Source organism: Mytilus californianus, unplaced genomic scaffold (assembly GCF_021869535.1).
Source record: "Mytilus californianus isolate M0D057914Y unplaced genomic scaffold, xbMytCali1.0.p SCAF_2, whole genome shotgun sequence".
NCBI lineage: Eukaryota > Metazoa > Mollusca > Bivalvia > Mytilida > Mytilidae > Mytilus > Mytilus californianus.
This window is the reverse complement of record NW_026262668.1, coordinates 28,186,881-28,203,650: the sequence shown is the minus strand read 5'-3', so window position 1 is coordinate 28,203,650 and position 16,770 is coordinate 28,186,881. Positions and strand designations below refer to the sequence as shown.

The 16,770-nt window shown below is 32.1% G+C and overlaps 1 protein-coding gene across 1 annotated transcript in view; it reads right to left on the bottom strand.

Annotated features, from left to right (window-relative positions):
• Positions 1–16,770, bottom strand: part of LOC127729611 (uncharacterized protein C05D11.1-like) — a 44,094-nt gene that overhangs the window by 21,489 nt on the left and 5,835 nt on the right. The window contains exons 4-12 of the mRNA XM_052237455.1: positions 16,379–16,588; positions 15,442–15,564; positions 14,764–14,904; positions 13,567–13,677; positions 10,145–10,236; positions 7,103–7,199; positions 2,957–3,031; positions 1,044–1,154; positions 61–204 (exon numbers count right to left, since the gene is read on the bottom strand). Of these exons, the coding sequence (XP_052093415.1) occupies positions 61–204; positions 1,044–1,154; positions 2,957–3,031; positions 7,103–7,199; positions 10,145–10,236; positions 13,567–13,677; positions 14,764–14,904; positions 15,442–15,564; positions 16,379–16,588 (1,104 nt within the window). The remainder of the gene's footprint in view (positions 1–60; positions 205–1,043; positions 1,155–2,956; positions 3,032–7,102; positions 7,200–10,144; positions 10,237–13,566; positions 13,678–14,763; positions 14,905–15,441; positions 15,565–16,378; positions 16,589–16,770) is intronic.

Here is a 16,770-nt window from a genome sequence, read left to right as displayed (position 1 = left end):
CATGGAGTATTGGTTGTTAACTTTTGGTATACTATAATACTACAGAATAAATATACATACTTCATTTTGTTCAGTGGCATTTTTGAGTTGTTCTCCTTTTTGTTTCAACCCTTCTTCTTTAAGTTCCTTTTGTTGGTCTTGAACTCTTTTTTTCTCAGTTTCTGCCATTTCTACCATCTCTTTCTGACTGGGTTCTCCTATAATCTATATTTACTGACAATTTAACTCTGTTACAATGTTAACAAATGACAGATGTGAAATCATGTAACCAATTAAGACCCAGATTTGTAAAGAAATGTATTTTTGCAGTGGTATTCACAATCAACATTATTGAAGTATTATTCTCAGAACCTTACACTAGAAATCATACATACGTTAGCCAATTCTATTGCAAATGGTAACTTCTATTTTTATCTTTTCTAGAGCTACTGTGGATTCATTTATTTTCAAGGGTACCCATTTTCCTGGATTGTCAGAGTAAAAGTTTTTGAGGATATTTAATTTTTTTTCTAAGCCTGCATACATGCCTATAAAAAATGTGTACTTCCTTGAACATTTAAATTTGTGGTTCACATTTACTTACCAAATCCCTGAAAATTGGTATCCCAAGTATAAGAATGAATCCTCAGTATCTAAGGATAAGAATGAATTCACTGTATTTAAGGAATGACTGTAATATTTTTTCTGTCTATGAAGAAATAACATAAAATTGTGGTGTGCACTGAATAACTCGTGTAGCGTGTTATTTAAAAGTGTGCACCACACTTTTGATGTTATTTCGAATAGACAGAAAAAATATCACAGTCATTCCTTATAATTTAATTCTAAATTCCATTTTTACGGAGTAAATCATGAAAAAACGTTGATGATGTCACGGTCACATGACAAAATTATGTCTATGAGCTGATAGAAAAAATCTTTCAGCCAATCAGAAGACGTGTTACATCCAAAATTAAATTATTTAAGGATAAGAATGAATCCACAGTATCTAAGAATAAGAATGAATCCACAGTATTTAAAACTAGAAGCTCTAAAATACTCACTACAACATGTGGTTTGTCATTGTAATATGCCTTCATTAGATCTTTCCAGTAATCTTCCGATTCTGATTTCATCTTCTTGAACAGTGAAATGTTCTTCACTCTTGATTCAAGCTGTGAAAATATATTTAAAATAATGTAAGTTAGAAAAAGTAACTAATATTAATTCAGAAATTATTGTGTTTTTATCATTGTGAATAATGAGACTGGGTGATAATTGCAATAATAAGAACTCACATTCCGATATCTGATACTTATAAGTGTATGCAGATTTTCCAGAAATCGCAATATAGCCTTATATAATATTTATATATTCAAAAGTTTGAATTCGTTGAAGAACTTGGTAAAACCTGCAAATCATTATTGTCATCTTTCATACAAAATTTATGTGATGTATCAATTTTGGAGTTTTGGTGTATATACCATAAAACATTTTAAACATTTATGAAAAAAAATTCACTGTTATATAATTACATCCTCCTATCTGGTTTGACCCCCAATTTCAGATTTGAAATATAAACATACTCCAATTAATTACATAGCTATTTTTTGGCAAATAACTGAAATCCACTGAAATTGCATATTTCTCATATATTCATATATTTGATTTTTATGTAGATTAATCTTACTAACAACATATAATTTCTATCGTCCTTCATTACAAATTTGGAGATTTTTGGTTTATGGAATATAATCCATAAATCTAATTTCAGCTGTATTTGACAAACCTTTTGGTTTTGAGTCCTCAATGCTCTTCAACTTCATACTTTATCTGACCTTTTTAATTTTTTTTATTCCAGTGCACTGATGAGTCTTTTATAGATAAAACGCAAGCCTTGTGTATAAAATCTTAATCCCGGTCTCTATGTATATGTAAGAGAATGATAATCCCTTTCTTCATGAATAAGTACGAGCGTTAGCGAGTTCTTATCATGAAGTAAGGGATTATCATTCTCTTACAAACTTAGAATATTGTAAAGTGCTCAAGGCTCAAATGATCTATTCAAGAATTAGTTTCATTGTCAGTGCAATGTTTATAATTGATGCATGACTTCCTTTTTCGACATGTCATTTATGGATAAGTTTTAGTGATGTGAGGACTTTCTTATCATTTGGGAAATATTTTTAAAAAAATGCGTTATAGATATTAGGTGACACAACAGTAGAAAGAAAAGGTAGGAATTGTATGTTTCCTGATTGTGAGTATGAATGTAAATCATGTAATATTTTAGTGAGGAATTATCCTTTTTTATTTACAGTTTAAATCAATTAATACATTTGAGTTACAACTAAATTTTATTTCACAGCCAATAAGATTTAGGTTATTATATTATCTGAAAGAATTTTTTTCTTTTTTTTTTGCATTGCTTTGGTATTGCTTAATTTTATAGTAATTTGAAGTTATTAATATTTTCATAATAAAATTCACGGTACCAATTTTACTGCACCAGTAAACTTCAACTTATTTTGAGATTTTTGTTTGTTTCACAATTTAACTTTTAGTCAGTTTCAATCACTGTGTGATAAATCCTTTCAATCTGATAAATGTGCTTCGAGGCAGTTGTAACTCATTTATAGAAACTCTTTGTTTTGAACTGTAAATAGACCCAACTAATAGGATAATCCCTTATTAAGAACATGATTTACATTCATTCTTCACAATTAAGAGGCATCCAATTCTACAATTTCATTGGTCGAGAGTACTTTGCTATATTCTAAGATATAGATATAAGAAGATGTGGTATGAGTGCCAATGAGATAACTCTCCATCCAAGTCAAAATTTATAAAAGTAAACCATTATAGGTCACAGTACAGTCTTCAATGATGTATTTATTTTGAGATGATTAATTAGCTCATAAGGGTATATTGTCAACAGTAGTAGAAATGACTTTATATGCTATTTTCTCATACTTACATCCTCTTTTGTATCCCCATACAGGAAATCTCCAATAATGATAAAAGCTATAGAATCATGTGGACATTCTTCTACCTGTAATAAGACAAATACAGGCAATGTAGCTTTTTATATCTGGTACCATCATTACCATGTTTCTTGGGAGACAACTATCTAATCTCTTATCCTTAAAGTTCATCCTTTTCTTGTCAGGGACAAGTAAGAGGTTGGAACAGGATATTAGAATTTTCTTCGATGTTGAATATTTACAATATATTTGAATTTTCAGTCCTTTTTCTTAAATAATTGTCTGAAATTTCAGATAATGTACATTAACCCTAAAAAATAATTTGTTATAATAGGAAAGAGATTAGTAAATGCTGAATACCCAAACAATTACTATCAGGGCCATTCTTACGTGAGTAGAAAAAAATTATTAATCATTCAACCAACCCTTTTGTTTTACCTGTTACTCAAATTTTTTCATTGCCTATAGAAATAATTGCACCAAATAAATTGATAATCTAGTAAATATTTAAATCAAAACTAAGTTTGAGACATCTCCCATTTGAAGGTAAAAAAAAATTTATTGAAACAATGACAATATGTCATTCAGAAAACACTTAAGGGGCATTTTTGTCCATGAAAATGAAAGAAGATCCTTTCATGATGTACTCATGCATGTGAGGAAGCTTAATGACCCAATAATTTTCATATCATGTCCATATTGGATACAGATAATATTTGCCACTACAGATCATGCAGATCAAGAGGGAACTATACAAATTACCAATTAGATAGAATAATTGCTATTACTTTGATAAAAATAATAAAATGCTTCGCTGGGGCGCAGCTTGATACGACCGCAGAGGTCGAACCCTGAACAGTTGGGGCAAGTATGGACACAACATTCAAGCTTGATACAGCTCTGAATTTGGATTGTTATTAAATATTTGACACAGCATAGGTTTCTGACACAGAAAGAATGTGGTCTAAGAACTTGAATTTTTTTAATTTACCTATTATGGTCCAATGTCCAAAATCAAAATACATGGTTAGATTCAGCATATCAAAGAACCCCATATATTCAATTTTTGTTAAAATCAAACAAAGTTTAATTTTGGACCCCAACTTGGACAAACTTGAAAACTGGGCCCATAATCAAAAATCTAAACACATGTTTAGATTCAGCATATCAAAGAACCCCAAGAATTCAATTTTTGCTAAAATCAAACTAAGTTTAATTTTGGACCCTTTGGACCTTAATGTAGACCAATTTAAAAAACGGGACTTAAAATTAAAAATCTAAATACACGGTTAGATTTGGAATATCAAAAAACCCCAATAATTCAATTTTTGATGAAATCAAACAAAGTTTAATTTTGGACCCTTTTGACCTCAATATGAACCAATTTGATAGCGGGGCCCACAAATAAAAAATCTAAGTTCATGGTTAGATTCAGCATATCAAAGAACCCCATATATTCAATTTTTGTTGAAATCAAAAAAAGTATAATTTTGGACCCCAACTTGGACCAACTTGAAAACTGGGCCCATAATCAAAAATCTCAACACATGTTTAGATTCAGCATATCAAAGAACCCCAAGAATTCAATTTTTGTTAAAATCAAACTAAGTTTAATTTTGGACCCTTTGGACCTCAATGAAGACCAATTTAAAAAACGGGACCCAAATTAAAAATCTAAAAACACGGTTAGATTTGGCATATCAAAGAACCCCAATAATTCAATTTTCGATGAAATCAAACAAAGTTTAATTTTGGACCCTTTTGACCTCAATATGAACCAATTAGATAACGGGGTCCACAAATAAAAAATCTAAATACATGGTTAGATTCAGCATATCAAAGAACCCCATATATTCAATTTTTGATGAAATCAAACAAAGTTTAATTTTGGACCCTTTTGACCTCAATATGAACCAATTTGATAGCGGGGCCCACAAATAAAAAATCTAAGTTCATGGTTAGATTCAGCATATCAAAGAACCCCATATATTCAATTTTTGTTGAAATCAAAAAAAGTATAATTTTGGACCCCAACTTGGACCAACTTGAAAACTGGGCCCATAATCAAAAATCTCAACACATGTTTAGATTCAGCATATCAAAGAACCCCAAGAATTCAATTTTTGTTAAAATCAAACTAAGTTTAATTTTGGACCCTTTGGACCTAAATGAAGACCAATTTAAAAAACGGGACCCAAATTAAAAATCTAAAAACACGGTTAGATTTGGCATATCAAAGAACCCCAATAATTCAATTTTCGATGAAATCAAACAAAGTTTAATTTTGGACCCTTTTGACCTCAATATGAACCAATTAGATAACGGGGTCCACAAATAAAAAATCTAAATACATGGTTAGATTCAGCATATCAAAGAACCCCATATATTCAATTTTTGTTGAAATCAAACAAAGTTTAATTTTGGACCCCAATTTGGACCAACTTGAAAACTGGGCCCATAATCAAAAATCTAAATACATGTTTAGATTCAGCATATCAAAGAACCCCAAGAATTCAATTTTTGTTAAAATCAAACTAAGTTTAATTTGGACCCTTTGGACCTCAATGTAGACCAATTTAAAAAACAGGACCCAAAATTAAAAACCTAAATACACGGTTAGATTTGGAATATCAAAGAACCCCAATAATTTAATTTTAGATGAAATCAAACAAAGTTTAATTTTGGACCCTTTTGACCTCAATATGAACCAATTAGATAACGGGGTCCACAAATAAAAAATCTAAATACATGGTTAGATTCAGCATATCAAAGAACCCCATATATTCAATTTTTGTTGAAATCAAACAAAGTTTAATTTTGGACCCCAATTTGGACCAACTTGAAAACTGGGCCAAAAATCAAAAATCTAAATACATGTTTAGATTCAGCATATCAAAGAACCTCATATATTCAATTTTTGCTAAAATCAAACAAAGTTTAATTTTTGACCCTTTGGACATTAATGTAGACCAATTTGAAAACTGGACCCAAAATTAAAAATCTAAATACACTGTTAGATTCGGCATAACAAATAAATAAATGTGATCAAAGATTTTACAAATTTAATGCGCCATACTGTGCAATTAAAGATTACTTCTTGAAATTTTTCAATATTTGAAATTTGAAAAAAAAATAATATTTGAAGAATAATTCTTTTTAATTTCTGAAATCTGAAATGAGAAAAAATTGGCCCCCCACAATTTCTTTTTATCCCCCCCCCCCTTTTCCTCCAAAAAAATTCTTTCCCTCAAGATATGGTCATAATCTCAATTCAAATTTCCAATGGAGTTGGCAACCATAATTACCCATTTAAATTTACCATAGTGCTAACTTAATCTATTTTATAATAGAATTAATAAAAATATAGTGTCAAATCTTTCATATGGATTTTTTTGTAAAAAAAAAAGATGAAAACATTTGCAGATATTTTTACTGGTCTTCCTTTATAAATATGCATTTCTTTAAACATAATTTAAAAGCAGTGTAAGGGAAGTAACCAAAACGTTGTATTTGGATTACCTCCCTTACACTGTTTTAGATTATCTTTATTGTTCATTAACCATTACTTTATACATAATTTAAAAGCAGTGTAAGGGAGATAATTTCAATGATGTATTTGATTTATCTCCCTTACACTGCTTTAAATTATGTTTTGTACTAAAGTATTTGTCCATTAACCAGGACAACCTTGTTTTTCCCCCTTTTTTGCCCCTAATTCCTAAACGGTTTGAGCCATAACCCCCCAAAGTAAATCCTAACCATCCCTTTGTGGTATGGAAACTTGTAGTATAATTTCAGAGAGATCCATACACCGTTCCACAGTTATTGTCTGGAAACTAGAAAATGCTCATTTTTGGCCCCTTTTTGGCCCCTAATTCCTTAACTGTTGGTACCATAACCCCCAAAATCAATCCCAACCTTCCTTTTGTGGTATTTAACCTTATGGTCAAATTTCAAAAAGATCCATTCACTTAAACTAAAGTTAGAGTGCGAAAACCAATATGTATTCGGACGACGACGCCGGACGACAACGACGCCGGACGACGACGACGACGACAACGACGACGACGACGCCAACGTCATACCAATATACGACCACAAAATTTTTTTGCGGTCGTATAAAAAGTAAAACATCTTACATTATTCAAAGCTTCTAGAACTTTTCTATGAATAATATTTTGCATTCTGGTCATATCTAAACTATCAGTCATTGTTTTCTTCATAACTTCCAAGAATCTGAAATAAATAAGTAACATACAACAACATTTTTTGTGGGTATTTTCAAGGGAGTGGGAATTTGCCGTTTCAGAATCTAAACGACAATGGGTAATGATAATTTCATTGTTTGTACCCCAAAATGAAAACAATGTCATGTCATTGGTTGAATTTCAATTATTTTTGACGTTGTAAGCCAATCACAGTGTTTCGGTGTACGCTTTTGAAAATATTACTCAGAATGCATTAGATTCTAAATGAACGAATTGGAATCCTCCTTTACATACAAATCATAAAACAAAAACGAATTTCCCGAATCAAAGAACCATCTGGCGACAGCCTTGAGAGCGGTAAGACGTTGAGTTGATCCATGGCCAGGTCAAACAAAAGACTTCACATCTAGTATAATTATGAGTAAGAACAAAAGCAATCACTTAAATTATGAGCATACTAGGTAGCATGTGAGTAATCTAACCCTTGATGTCAATCTAGCACAAAGAAGTGAACAAACTAGTAAAATGTTATTGCTCGACTTATGCATGCAATATTTGCTGCTGGCCTTTAAACAACCACCAAACAATCAATCAATCAATCAATCAATAAAATACAAGTTGTTCTAATCCTATGAATTTTAGCAAGAATTCATGTTCAATACATTAACTTCTTGGCCTTTTCCATCAACCTGCCAAAAATTGCTTTAAGAATGTCGGTGTCCTTGTTTTTGAGATATAATCAATTGAAAATTTTGTGGGAAATGATTCCCTCTAGATTTTTTATACATTAACATTGGCACCTTTCTCTTTCAAAAACTATGAAAAAACAACAAGGATTTTCAACAAGAGTGGACACGCTGAAATGTCTCGCCTTCTTTACTAACCATTGATATTATGTTGATAGTCCTAAATGAAAGCTTTACTACAACTATTACATAAACTTAACATGATCCAAGAAAATGAAGTCAAGGTCATATAAACCAAACAAGAAATGCATGTACACCTTACAATCATTCAATACACTAAATATAGTTGACCTATTGCTTATAGTTTCTAAGAAACAGACTTAACCAAGAAAACTAAACATTGACCAATGAATCGTGAAAATGAGGTCAAAGTCAGATGAACCATGCCAGGCAGACATGAACAGCTTACAATCCTTCCATACAACAAATATAGCTGACCTATTGCTTATAGTTTAAGAAAAACAGACTGAAACACATAAACTTAACACTGAGCAATGAACTGTGAAAATGAGGTCAAGGTCAAATAAAACCTGCGAGACTGACATGTACATCATAGAATATTTCCATACACCAAATATCGTTGACTTATTGCATAATAGTATAAGAAAAAAGACCAAAACTCAAAAACTTAACTTTGACCACTGAATCATGAAAATGAGGTCAAAGTCAGATGACACCTGCCAGTTGGACATGTACACCTTACAATCATTCCATACACCAAATATAGTAGACCTATTGGATAAAGTATAAGAAAAACAGACCAAAACACAAAAACTTAACTATAACTACTGAACCATGAAAATGAGGTCAAGGTCAGATGACACCTGCCAGTTGGACATGTACACCTTACAATCATTCCATACACCAAATATAATAGACCTATTGCATACAGTATAAGAAAAACAGACCAAAACACAAAAACTTAACTATAACCACTGAACCATGAAAATGAGGTCAAGGTCAGATGACACCTGCCAGTTGGACATGTACACCTTACAATCATTCCATACACCAAATATAATAGACCTATTGCATACAGTATAAGAAAAACAGACCAAAACACAAAAACTTAACTATAACCACTGAACCATGAAAATGAGGTCAAGGTCAGATGACACCTGCCAGTTGGACATGTACACCTTACAGTCCTTCCATACACCAAATATACTAGACCTATTGCTTATAGTATCTGAGATATGGACTTGACCACCAAAACTTAACCTTGTTCACTGATCCATGAAATGAGGTCGAGGTCAAGTGAAAACTGTCTGACAGGCATGAGGACCTTGCAAGGTACGCACATACTAAATATAGTTATCCTATTACTTATAATAAGAGAGAATTTAACATTACAAATAATCTGAACTTTTTTTTCAAGTAGTCACTGAACCATGAAAATGAGGTCAAGGAAATTGGACATGTGACTGACGGAAACTTCGTAACATGAGGCATCCATATACAAAGTATGAAGCATCCAGGTCTTCCACCTTCTAAAATATAAAGCTTTTAAGAAGTTAGCTAACGCCGCCGCCACCGCCGCCGCCGGATCGCTATCCCTATGTCGAGCTTTCTGCGACAAAAGTCGCAGGCTCGACAAAAATAACATATTAAACTATAGGTGTAATACCACCAATGATTTTCCCCTAGTCTTTGTTAAATTTGCACTTTTCAAAAAATTGTGCAGAATTTATCTTTATTTCAAATAAAGAAATACTTGGCATGAGTAAAGTTTTATCCTGTCCAGTACTATAGAAAAAATTTCACATAACATTTCATTGCATATAAGAAAATAACCATCACTGGAAGTTAATCAATCAAATTTTCCCCCTTATTTTAACCTGTGTACAAGCTTTAGTAACCATGTAACCTCAAGTTTCCAAAATATTCTATAGAAACTTCAAATAAAAAAATAATGGTGCTTTGAAATACCTAAGAAATATGTTTATGACCAAGAAATGTTTTACTGCAATGAAATGTAGGATCAATTACCTACAACTGTCAAATGCAAGGGAATATTTTTTTTCGACCTATTTTCGTATGCAACCGGGTGTGACGTACTATGATTTGGTGGTATTACACCTATATATATGTAACAAAATAATGAAAAGAAATTGGGGTTAGCATGAAAAATTTTCATTAGCACAACATGGATAAAACTGGAGGATTCTGAAAATCTGACAAAAGTCAAAAATAAGAGTAGCAAACATCTTAGATTTAATTTACTTACTTCGGTTTGATATCACGAAGCTTTTCTGTGTTTACATCTTGAAACATAAAATACAAACAAGACTCTGAATTCTCAATGACTGAGCTGCTCACCTGTAATGTATAATATTTTCAGTTAAGCTATGATTTCATTAAATTTCAAATGGTCAGTGATAAATTTATAACATGTAACAACAAGTGAAACTGCGAGCTACTGCTCACTGATGATACCCCCGCCCAAATATTTCAGTAAACAGGAAGTTGTTGAGTGATGAATCTGAAAACGCATTAGACGGTGTAGCTGACTTATATAAACCCTGAATCCAAATTTCAGAAATCCTTGTATTGTAGTTCCTGAGAAAAATGTGACGAAAATTTTCAACTTGGCTTTCATGTGTAAAATGATACAAGTGTTCGATTAACAGGAAGTTGTTGAGTGATGAATCTGAAAACGCATCACACGGTACAGCTGACTTATATGACGAAAAATATTCATGGGACGGAAGGACGGACTGATGGATGGATAGACTGACAGATGGACTGACTGACGGATGGACAGACAGAGGTAAAACAGTATACCCCCAATTTTTTAAAGCGGGGGTATAATTAAATGATATTTTCAAATAAGGAATAAAGGCGCATTAATCAACAACCAACCATATACATTGGAAATAACAAAGCAGAAGAACATCATTGTAATGCTGTTCTTCATCTAGAATGTCAAAATAAGAAGATGTGGTATGATTGCCATTTGAGACAACTCTCCAGAGACCAAATGACATAGAAGTTTTCTTTGAGTTTTAAATGATGAAGACAATCATATAACACTAGAGGCAAATAACCTTTTCATAAGCTATAAGCAATATTGTATACCAGGTATATTCATGAGAATAAAAAAGAGTCGGAATATACCAAGGGAACATTCAAACTAGTAAGTCCAGATGAACTGACAAACACCATGGCAAAAAAACAAAAGACAAAGAAAAGAAAAACCAAACACTATATACATAAAAAACTACAGACTGCGCTACTAACCTAAGTAAAAACTGATCAAGTTGTGATGTGATCTGATGTGGATGTTAATTAAACTTTTGAACACTTGTATTTTGAATTTATTAAGAAGTCTAGTGATCAAGGTATTTGGAAACATCACTGTATACACATCAATTCTGTTGATTTGTAAAGTGATAACACATTGATTATGACTTTACAGATAAACAAAATTATGTCATTTTCAAGACCTTGACAGAAATCATTTCAAAAATCTAAGTTCATCCTGTCAGACTGTGATATTAATGATAATTTCTGTCTAATCTTCATGTCAACTGTTGATTGTTGATGTTTAAACCAACTTTCAGCACACTTGGATATATCCTGGAGGCTTGCATTTATTGCAAGAAATTGTACCAACGTATAGTGTGTGGCATTTACATGTACCTAACCAATCAAACTGAATTTATCTCTGTTAAAGCTGTGCATGCTCAGTCAAATGCTTATAAGTTCATAAAAATCTAAAGAATCCTGTGTTAAGTTTGTGAAGTGTCAGTCCATTTTACAGATATTTTTGATTTGTTTGTCCATGTACATAGATTATGAGTATGTATCTTTGTGGACTTCAGCATCAAGTGCACCTTAAGCAATCTAATGTGAATTTGTCAGACACAGGTCCTTAAAAGGATATATATTGGTGTTTTTACTGGATGCTATAATCTTTTTACAGGTGGTAAGTTTTGATGACCAATCTTGCACTTACAAGGATCTGAAAACTCTCTGTTTTAAAGACCTTTCAGTAACGTCTCCTTTTGTCAGATTAATACACACCATCAAAATGTAAAGGCTAAAATTTCATGGGCTGATGTAATAACTTCCAGAACAGTAAAGTAAACAATATCTTGTCTCATCCTTGTAAGTAAAGATTGAAAACCGGATCTGTATTTTAATCAGATTGTTTGAAGACATGGCTTCAATAATATCAGTTTGTGTAAAAAAATTAATAAACAGCTGCACCATGAGTGCATGATACGCCCGTCGCTTTTTCAAACTAGAGGCTCTCAAGAGCCTGTGTCGCTCACCTGTATTTACTGATGCTTTGGAAATCATGTAAAATAAGGTTAAAATCATAATTAATAGTATTAGATATTAGATATTATAATGATATCTAAGATAATAACAAAAAACTCCAAAATTTTTGTAAAATTACTAACTCAGGGGCAGCAACCCAACAACGGGTTGTCTGATTCGTCTGAAAATTTCAGGGCAGATAAATCTAAATCTGATGAACATTTTTGCCACCTGTCAGATTTGCTCTAAATGCTTTAGTTTCAGAGATATAAACCAAAAACTGCATTTTACCCCTATGTTCTATTTTTAACCAAATCAGCCATGATGGTTGGAAGGCGGGGTCATCGGACAAATTTTTTAAACTGGATACCCTAATAATGAGTATGGCCAAGTATGGTTAAATTTGTCTCCGTAGTTTCAGAGAAGAAGATTTTTGTAAAAGATTACAAAAATTTAAAACAAAAATAGTTAAAAATTGACTATTAAGGGCAATAACTCCTAAAGGGGTAGACTGACAATTTTGGTCATGACAACTTATTTGTAGATCTTACTTTGCTGAACATTATTGCTGTTTACAGTTTATCTTTATCTATAATAATATTCAAGATAATAACCAAAAACTGCAAAATTTCCTTCAAATTACCAATTCAGGGGCAGCAACCCAACAACAGGTTGTCAGATTTGTCTTAAAATTTCAGGGCAGATAGATCTTGACCTGATAATCAGTTTTACCCTATGTCAGATTTACTCTAAATGCTTTGGTTTCAGAGATATAAGCCAAAATCTACATTTTACCCCTATGTTCTATTTTTAGCCATGGCGGCCAAATTGGTGAAAGTGTTTTTGGGTTATTGTCCGAAAACTGGAAAATCCCCCTTTTTTAATGAATAAAACCCCATAACTGGGAAACGTAAAATCTAAAATTTATAAAAAATGAAAGGGATCTCATGTCAATAGATATGAACAATTCATCAAAGTTTTTCGCAAATTGGTGAAAAAGTTTTTGAGTTATTGTCCGACATGTTGACAACGGATGGACGGACAACAGTATACCATAATATGTCCCGTAAACGGGCCTATTAAATGTGAAATGTACATAACACATTTGATATCTTAAATTCCTGACTTAAATGAAAATAAGGAGATATGGTATGATTGCCAATGGGACATCTATCTACCAGAGACCAAAGAACGAGGATGAAGGTCACTAAACCCATAACCATATAGTAAGCTATAAAAATTCTTGTCGTAACAAAATATGACTCAAGTAAGAAAAGAAAACCAGTGGTCTGATTTAGGCTAAAAACAATAAATGAAATGATATGACAGACAGTTACCAAAAACACATGCCTAATTTTCATTCATAGTAATGAAAGTAGTTACCTGACTACAGTATGGATCTTCTGTTTCTACAAAAAATTTCTGAAGGGGTGATATCGCTGTGTCCGACAGATATTCCTGTAAAACTGCCAATGACTGAAAACGGTACTGGTCCTAAAATAAAAGAATTGTTAGTTTTTATAGTATTGACCTCAATTTAATTACTGATCACAGTTTTTCTTAACATCTGTGACAAATATATCATTCATATTCAGGACGAGAATCAGTTTTTACAAAAATCCAATTTAGTAGTTTTTGCAATGTTGTTATACTGTCATGACTGTGATGAAGGGAAGGTATTCTGGACTATTACTGGAAAAAGAATATTTATATATGCATATCTATACATCCTGAAGGACGCCTCCGGGTGCGGGAATTTCTCGCTGCATTGAAGACCTGTTGGTGACCTTCTGCTGTTGTCTGTTCTATGGTCGGGTTGTTGTCTCTTGGACACATTCCCCATTTCCATTCTCAATTTTATCCTGCACAGTAAATAGACACCTCCTCAGCATTGGTCTTACTGCCAGATGGGAGGAGTCAACATGACCATATATCTTTACCCATATCAGTCCTATAGTTTTCTTTTTAATATACATGTATTAATTAAAATTTGAATTAATATATTTTTGTCAAGATTGCTATAAATACAGAATTTCCTAAAATGATATTACAGATGGAATCAAAGGCATCTGAATAAAAAATGTAGATGAATAAATTAATTTGTCCACTTTAAAAATGGTATATATTTATTTCCATTTGCTTTTTTCCCTGCATTCCCCATCCCAATGTTTTTTGTCTCTTTGGGTTTTTGCCAGTAGGAACGAATTTCACCTGTCATGTGATCACTCTGTATATGCAATAACAAATTCTAAAACTTTGAAATAATACAGTTAAATTTTATTTCAATTTCATTTTAACCATAAGTCAAAGACATTGTCAACAACTATGTCTATTCAGAAATTTTGCACAAAATTTCTCTTTTCTCCTGTTTTCTGAGACAAAGTCAAGCTAATCAAACAGTGTACAGGAATGGTGAGAAGACAAGCTGTTTACCTGGCTTGGTTTGCTTTCACTTTTGCATCCTTTAAGGTTTTTTTAAGATATTCAATGATTTATTAAGTTTTGTATTCCACAGTACACTTTTGCTCAACCATTACATGCATTGTAATATTTTTCTAAATAAACAATTCAACAATATACCTTAGCCAGAGGGCCTCTAAAGGCTATCAGAACTATACCATGGTCCTCTTCATCTGCAGGGTATGGTAAACATTTTTCAACAGTAGCACCTAGAGGAGGAACTATATTCTGCCAAGGTCGAGCAAATTCTGGCAACTTCCCCTAAAACAGACAAGTATATTAAATAGTCTCAATTATTCTAAAACCAGTGTTGGCTTAAAAAAAAACATTGGACAGATAGACAATTTTTGAATTGATATAAGAGGAGATATTCTAAAAATTAAGGAATGCATAAAGTGTTTTGTATCTAAATCAGTAGAAGGGGATAGAAAGGCACTTTTTATTTTACTTAACACAGCAAAAAACAATTCTAAATAATTATGTTCCATTTTTCTTCTTGTAGATTATACATAAAAATAAAAACTTTAAAAAACCCACCACCATTCAATTATTTTCTTCATTGTGCCTTCCTAATTATATAAGCTTTCAGACTTTCAGAAAAAAATTTCATCATTGTGCCTCCCTAAGCTTTCAGAAAACACCTGTAAGAAATCACCAATAACATTGAAAGAATAAAATTGCTATTTTTAGAATGGAGAAAAATTGCATTACTACCTTTCTGTCACCCTCCTACAAAATATAATCCATAAAATGAGACTTTATATGGAATTTATCTTTGAATTGTAAATTATCAATTACCTTTCCTAAAATTTTCTCCTCCAGTGGTCCCAAGGTTTCAAACACTTCCTCTGGTTTTATGTGACCTGTGATTATTAGACATAAATTTTCTGGTCTGTAGTAATCTCTGTGGTAATCGCATACCTATAAAATAATCAGATAATTAGATAAATATAGATTCTACCATAATACCCTGGTTGTTTTTTTAATTTTGAAAATTCAACTGTCATGAGTGAATAAATAATATAAATAATGGGGTGAAGTGGTAGCATCTGTTTAATGTTTATAATGAGTTTTAAAATGAAAACTCTTGCTTATTCCAAATAAAATTGTCAGGAAATCACACACAGACAGAAAAAAAGTGTTTGATCCTTTAAGATAAAACAGACATTTCCGATTTCCATTTGAAGATTTGGTATCAAGCATGAGGTATTCTAAAAAGAATCTGTTTTTATGCCATTGCATTCTTGAACATAAGAAAGGTAACTGAAATACAAAATGTATCACAAATAAAAATATCAAGATATATTCATAAGGTTTCCAAACATTTAGCAGTACTAGCTGTTAAATTAGTAATTTTCTTGAAAATTTCAAGCTGCATGAAAACCCCACTGAAAATGAATCATCTGATTAAAACAGTAGAAAACTATGTGGACTTTTTCAAATTACTTCCCACTACAATAAGGAAGGAATCATGTTATCCATAACTGAAAAAAAAAATTCTACTTGCTGTCACAATGGAACAATGATTGATGTTGCCCAATAGATCATTGGTAAATCAATTACAGACATCAGAATGTTGTGGTAAAATGTTCAGTGGAGCTATGCTTCATATTTGGCAATGTTAAGTCAGATGATGAAGGTCTGTGGTATATTTCTACTACTTGCAATATATAAACAGTATCACCTATGTGTACGTACCTTTTGTTTTTTAAATGGCATGGTACATAAATATTACCTTCTGATGTGATGTACTCTCCCTAAGGTTCTTCATTATGCCACCTGTTTCAGATTTGTAACCACACTTTCCTGGGTACAATGCTCTGAGCATGGCAAGGTGACATCGACTTTCTCCAGTGTTCTCTCGGCCTTGCATTTCACAGTATACAACCCCAGCATTCTCTCCTTCACCTGATACATGATGAACCTCAGTGATAAATCCAGATTCCTACAAATAAATTGTTAATTCAGAAATTATTGCATGCATTTAATATTGTGATTTTTGAAACAGAACAAAAGTGTGAGATTAATTATTGCGATTTAAGGAAAATATGCATACAGTTATATGTAACGGATACCAGAATGCAAGTTCTTATTATTGCAATTCTCACCCAGTTGCATTATTCGCAT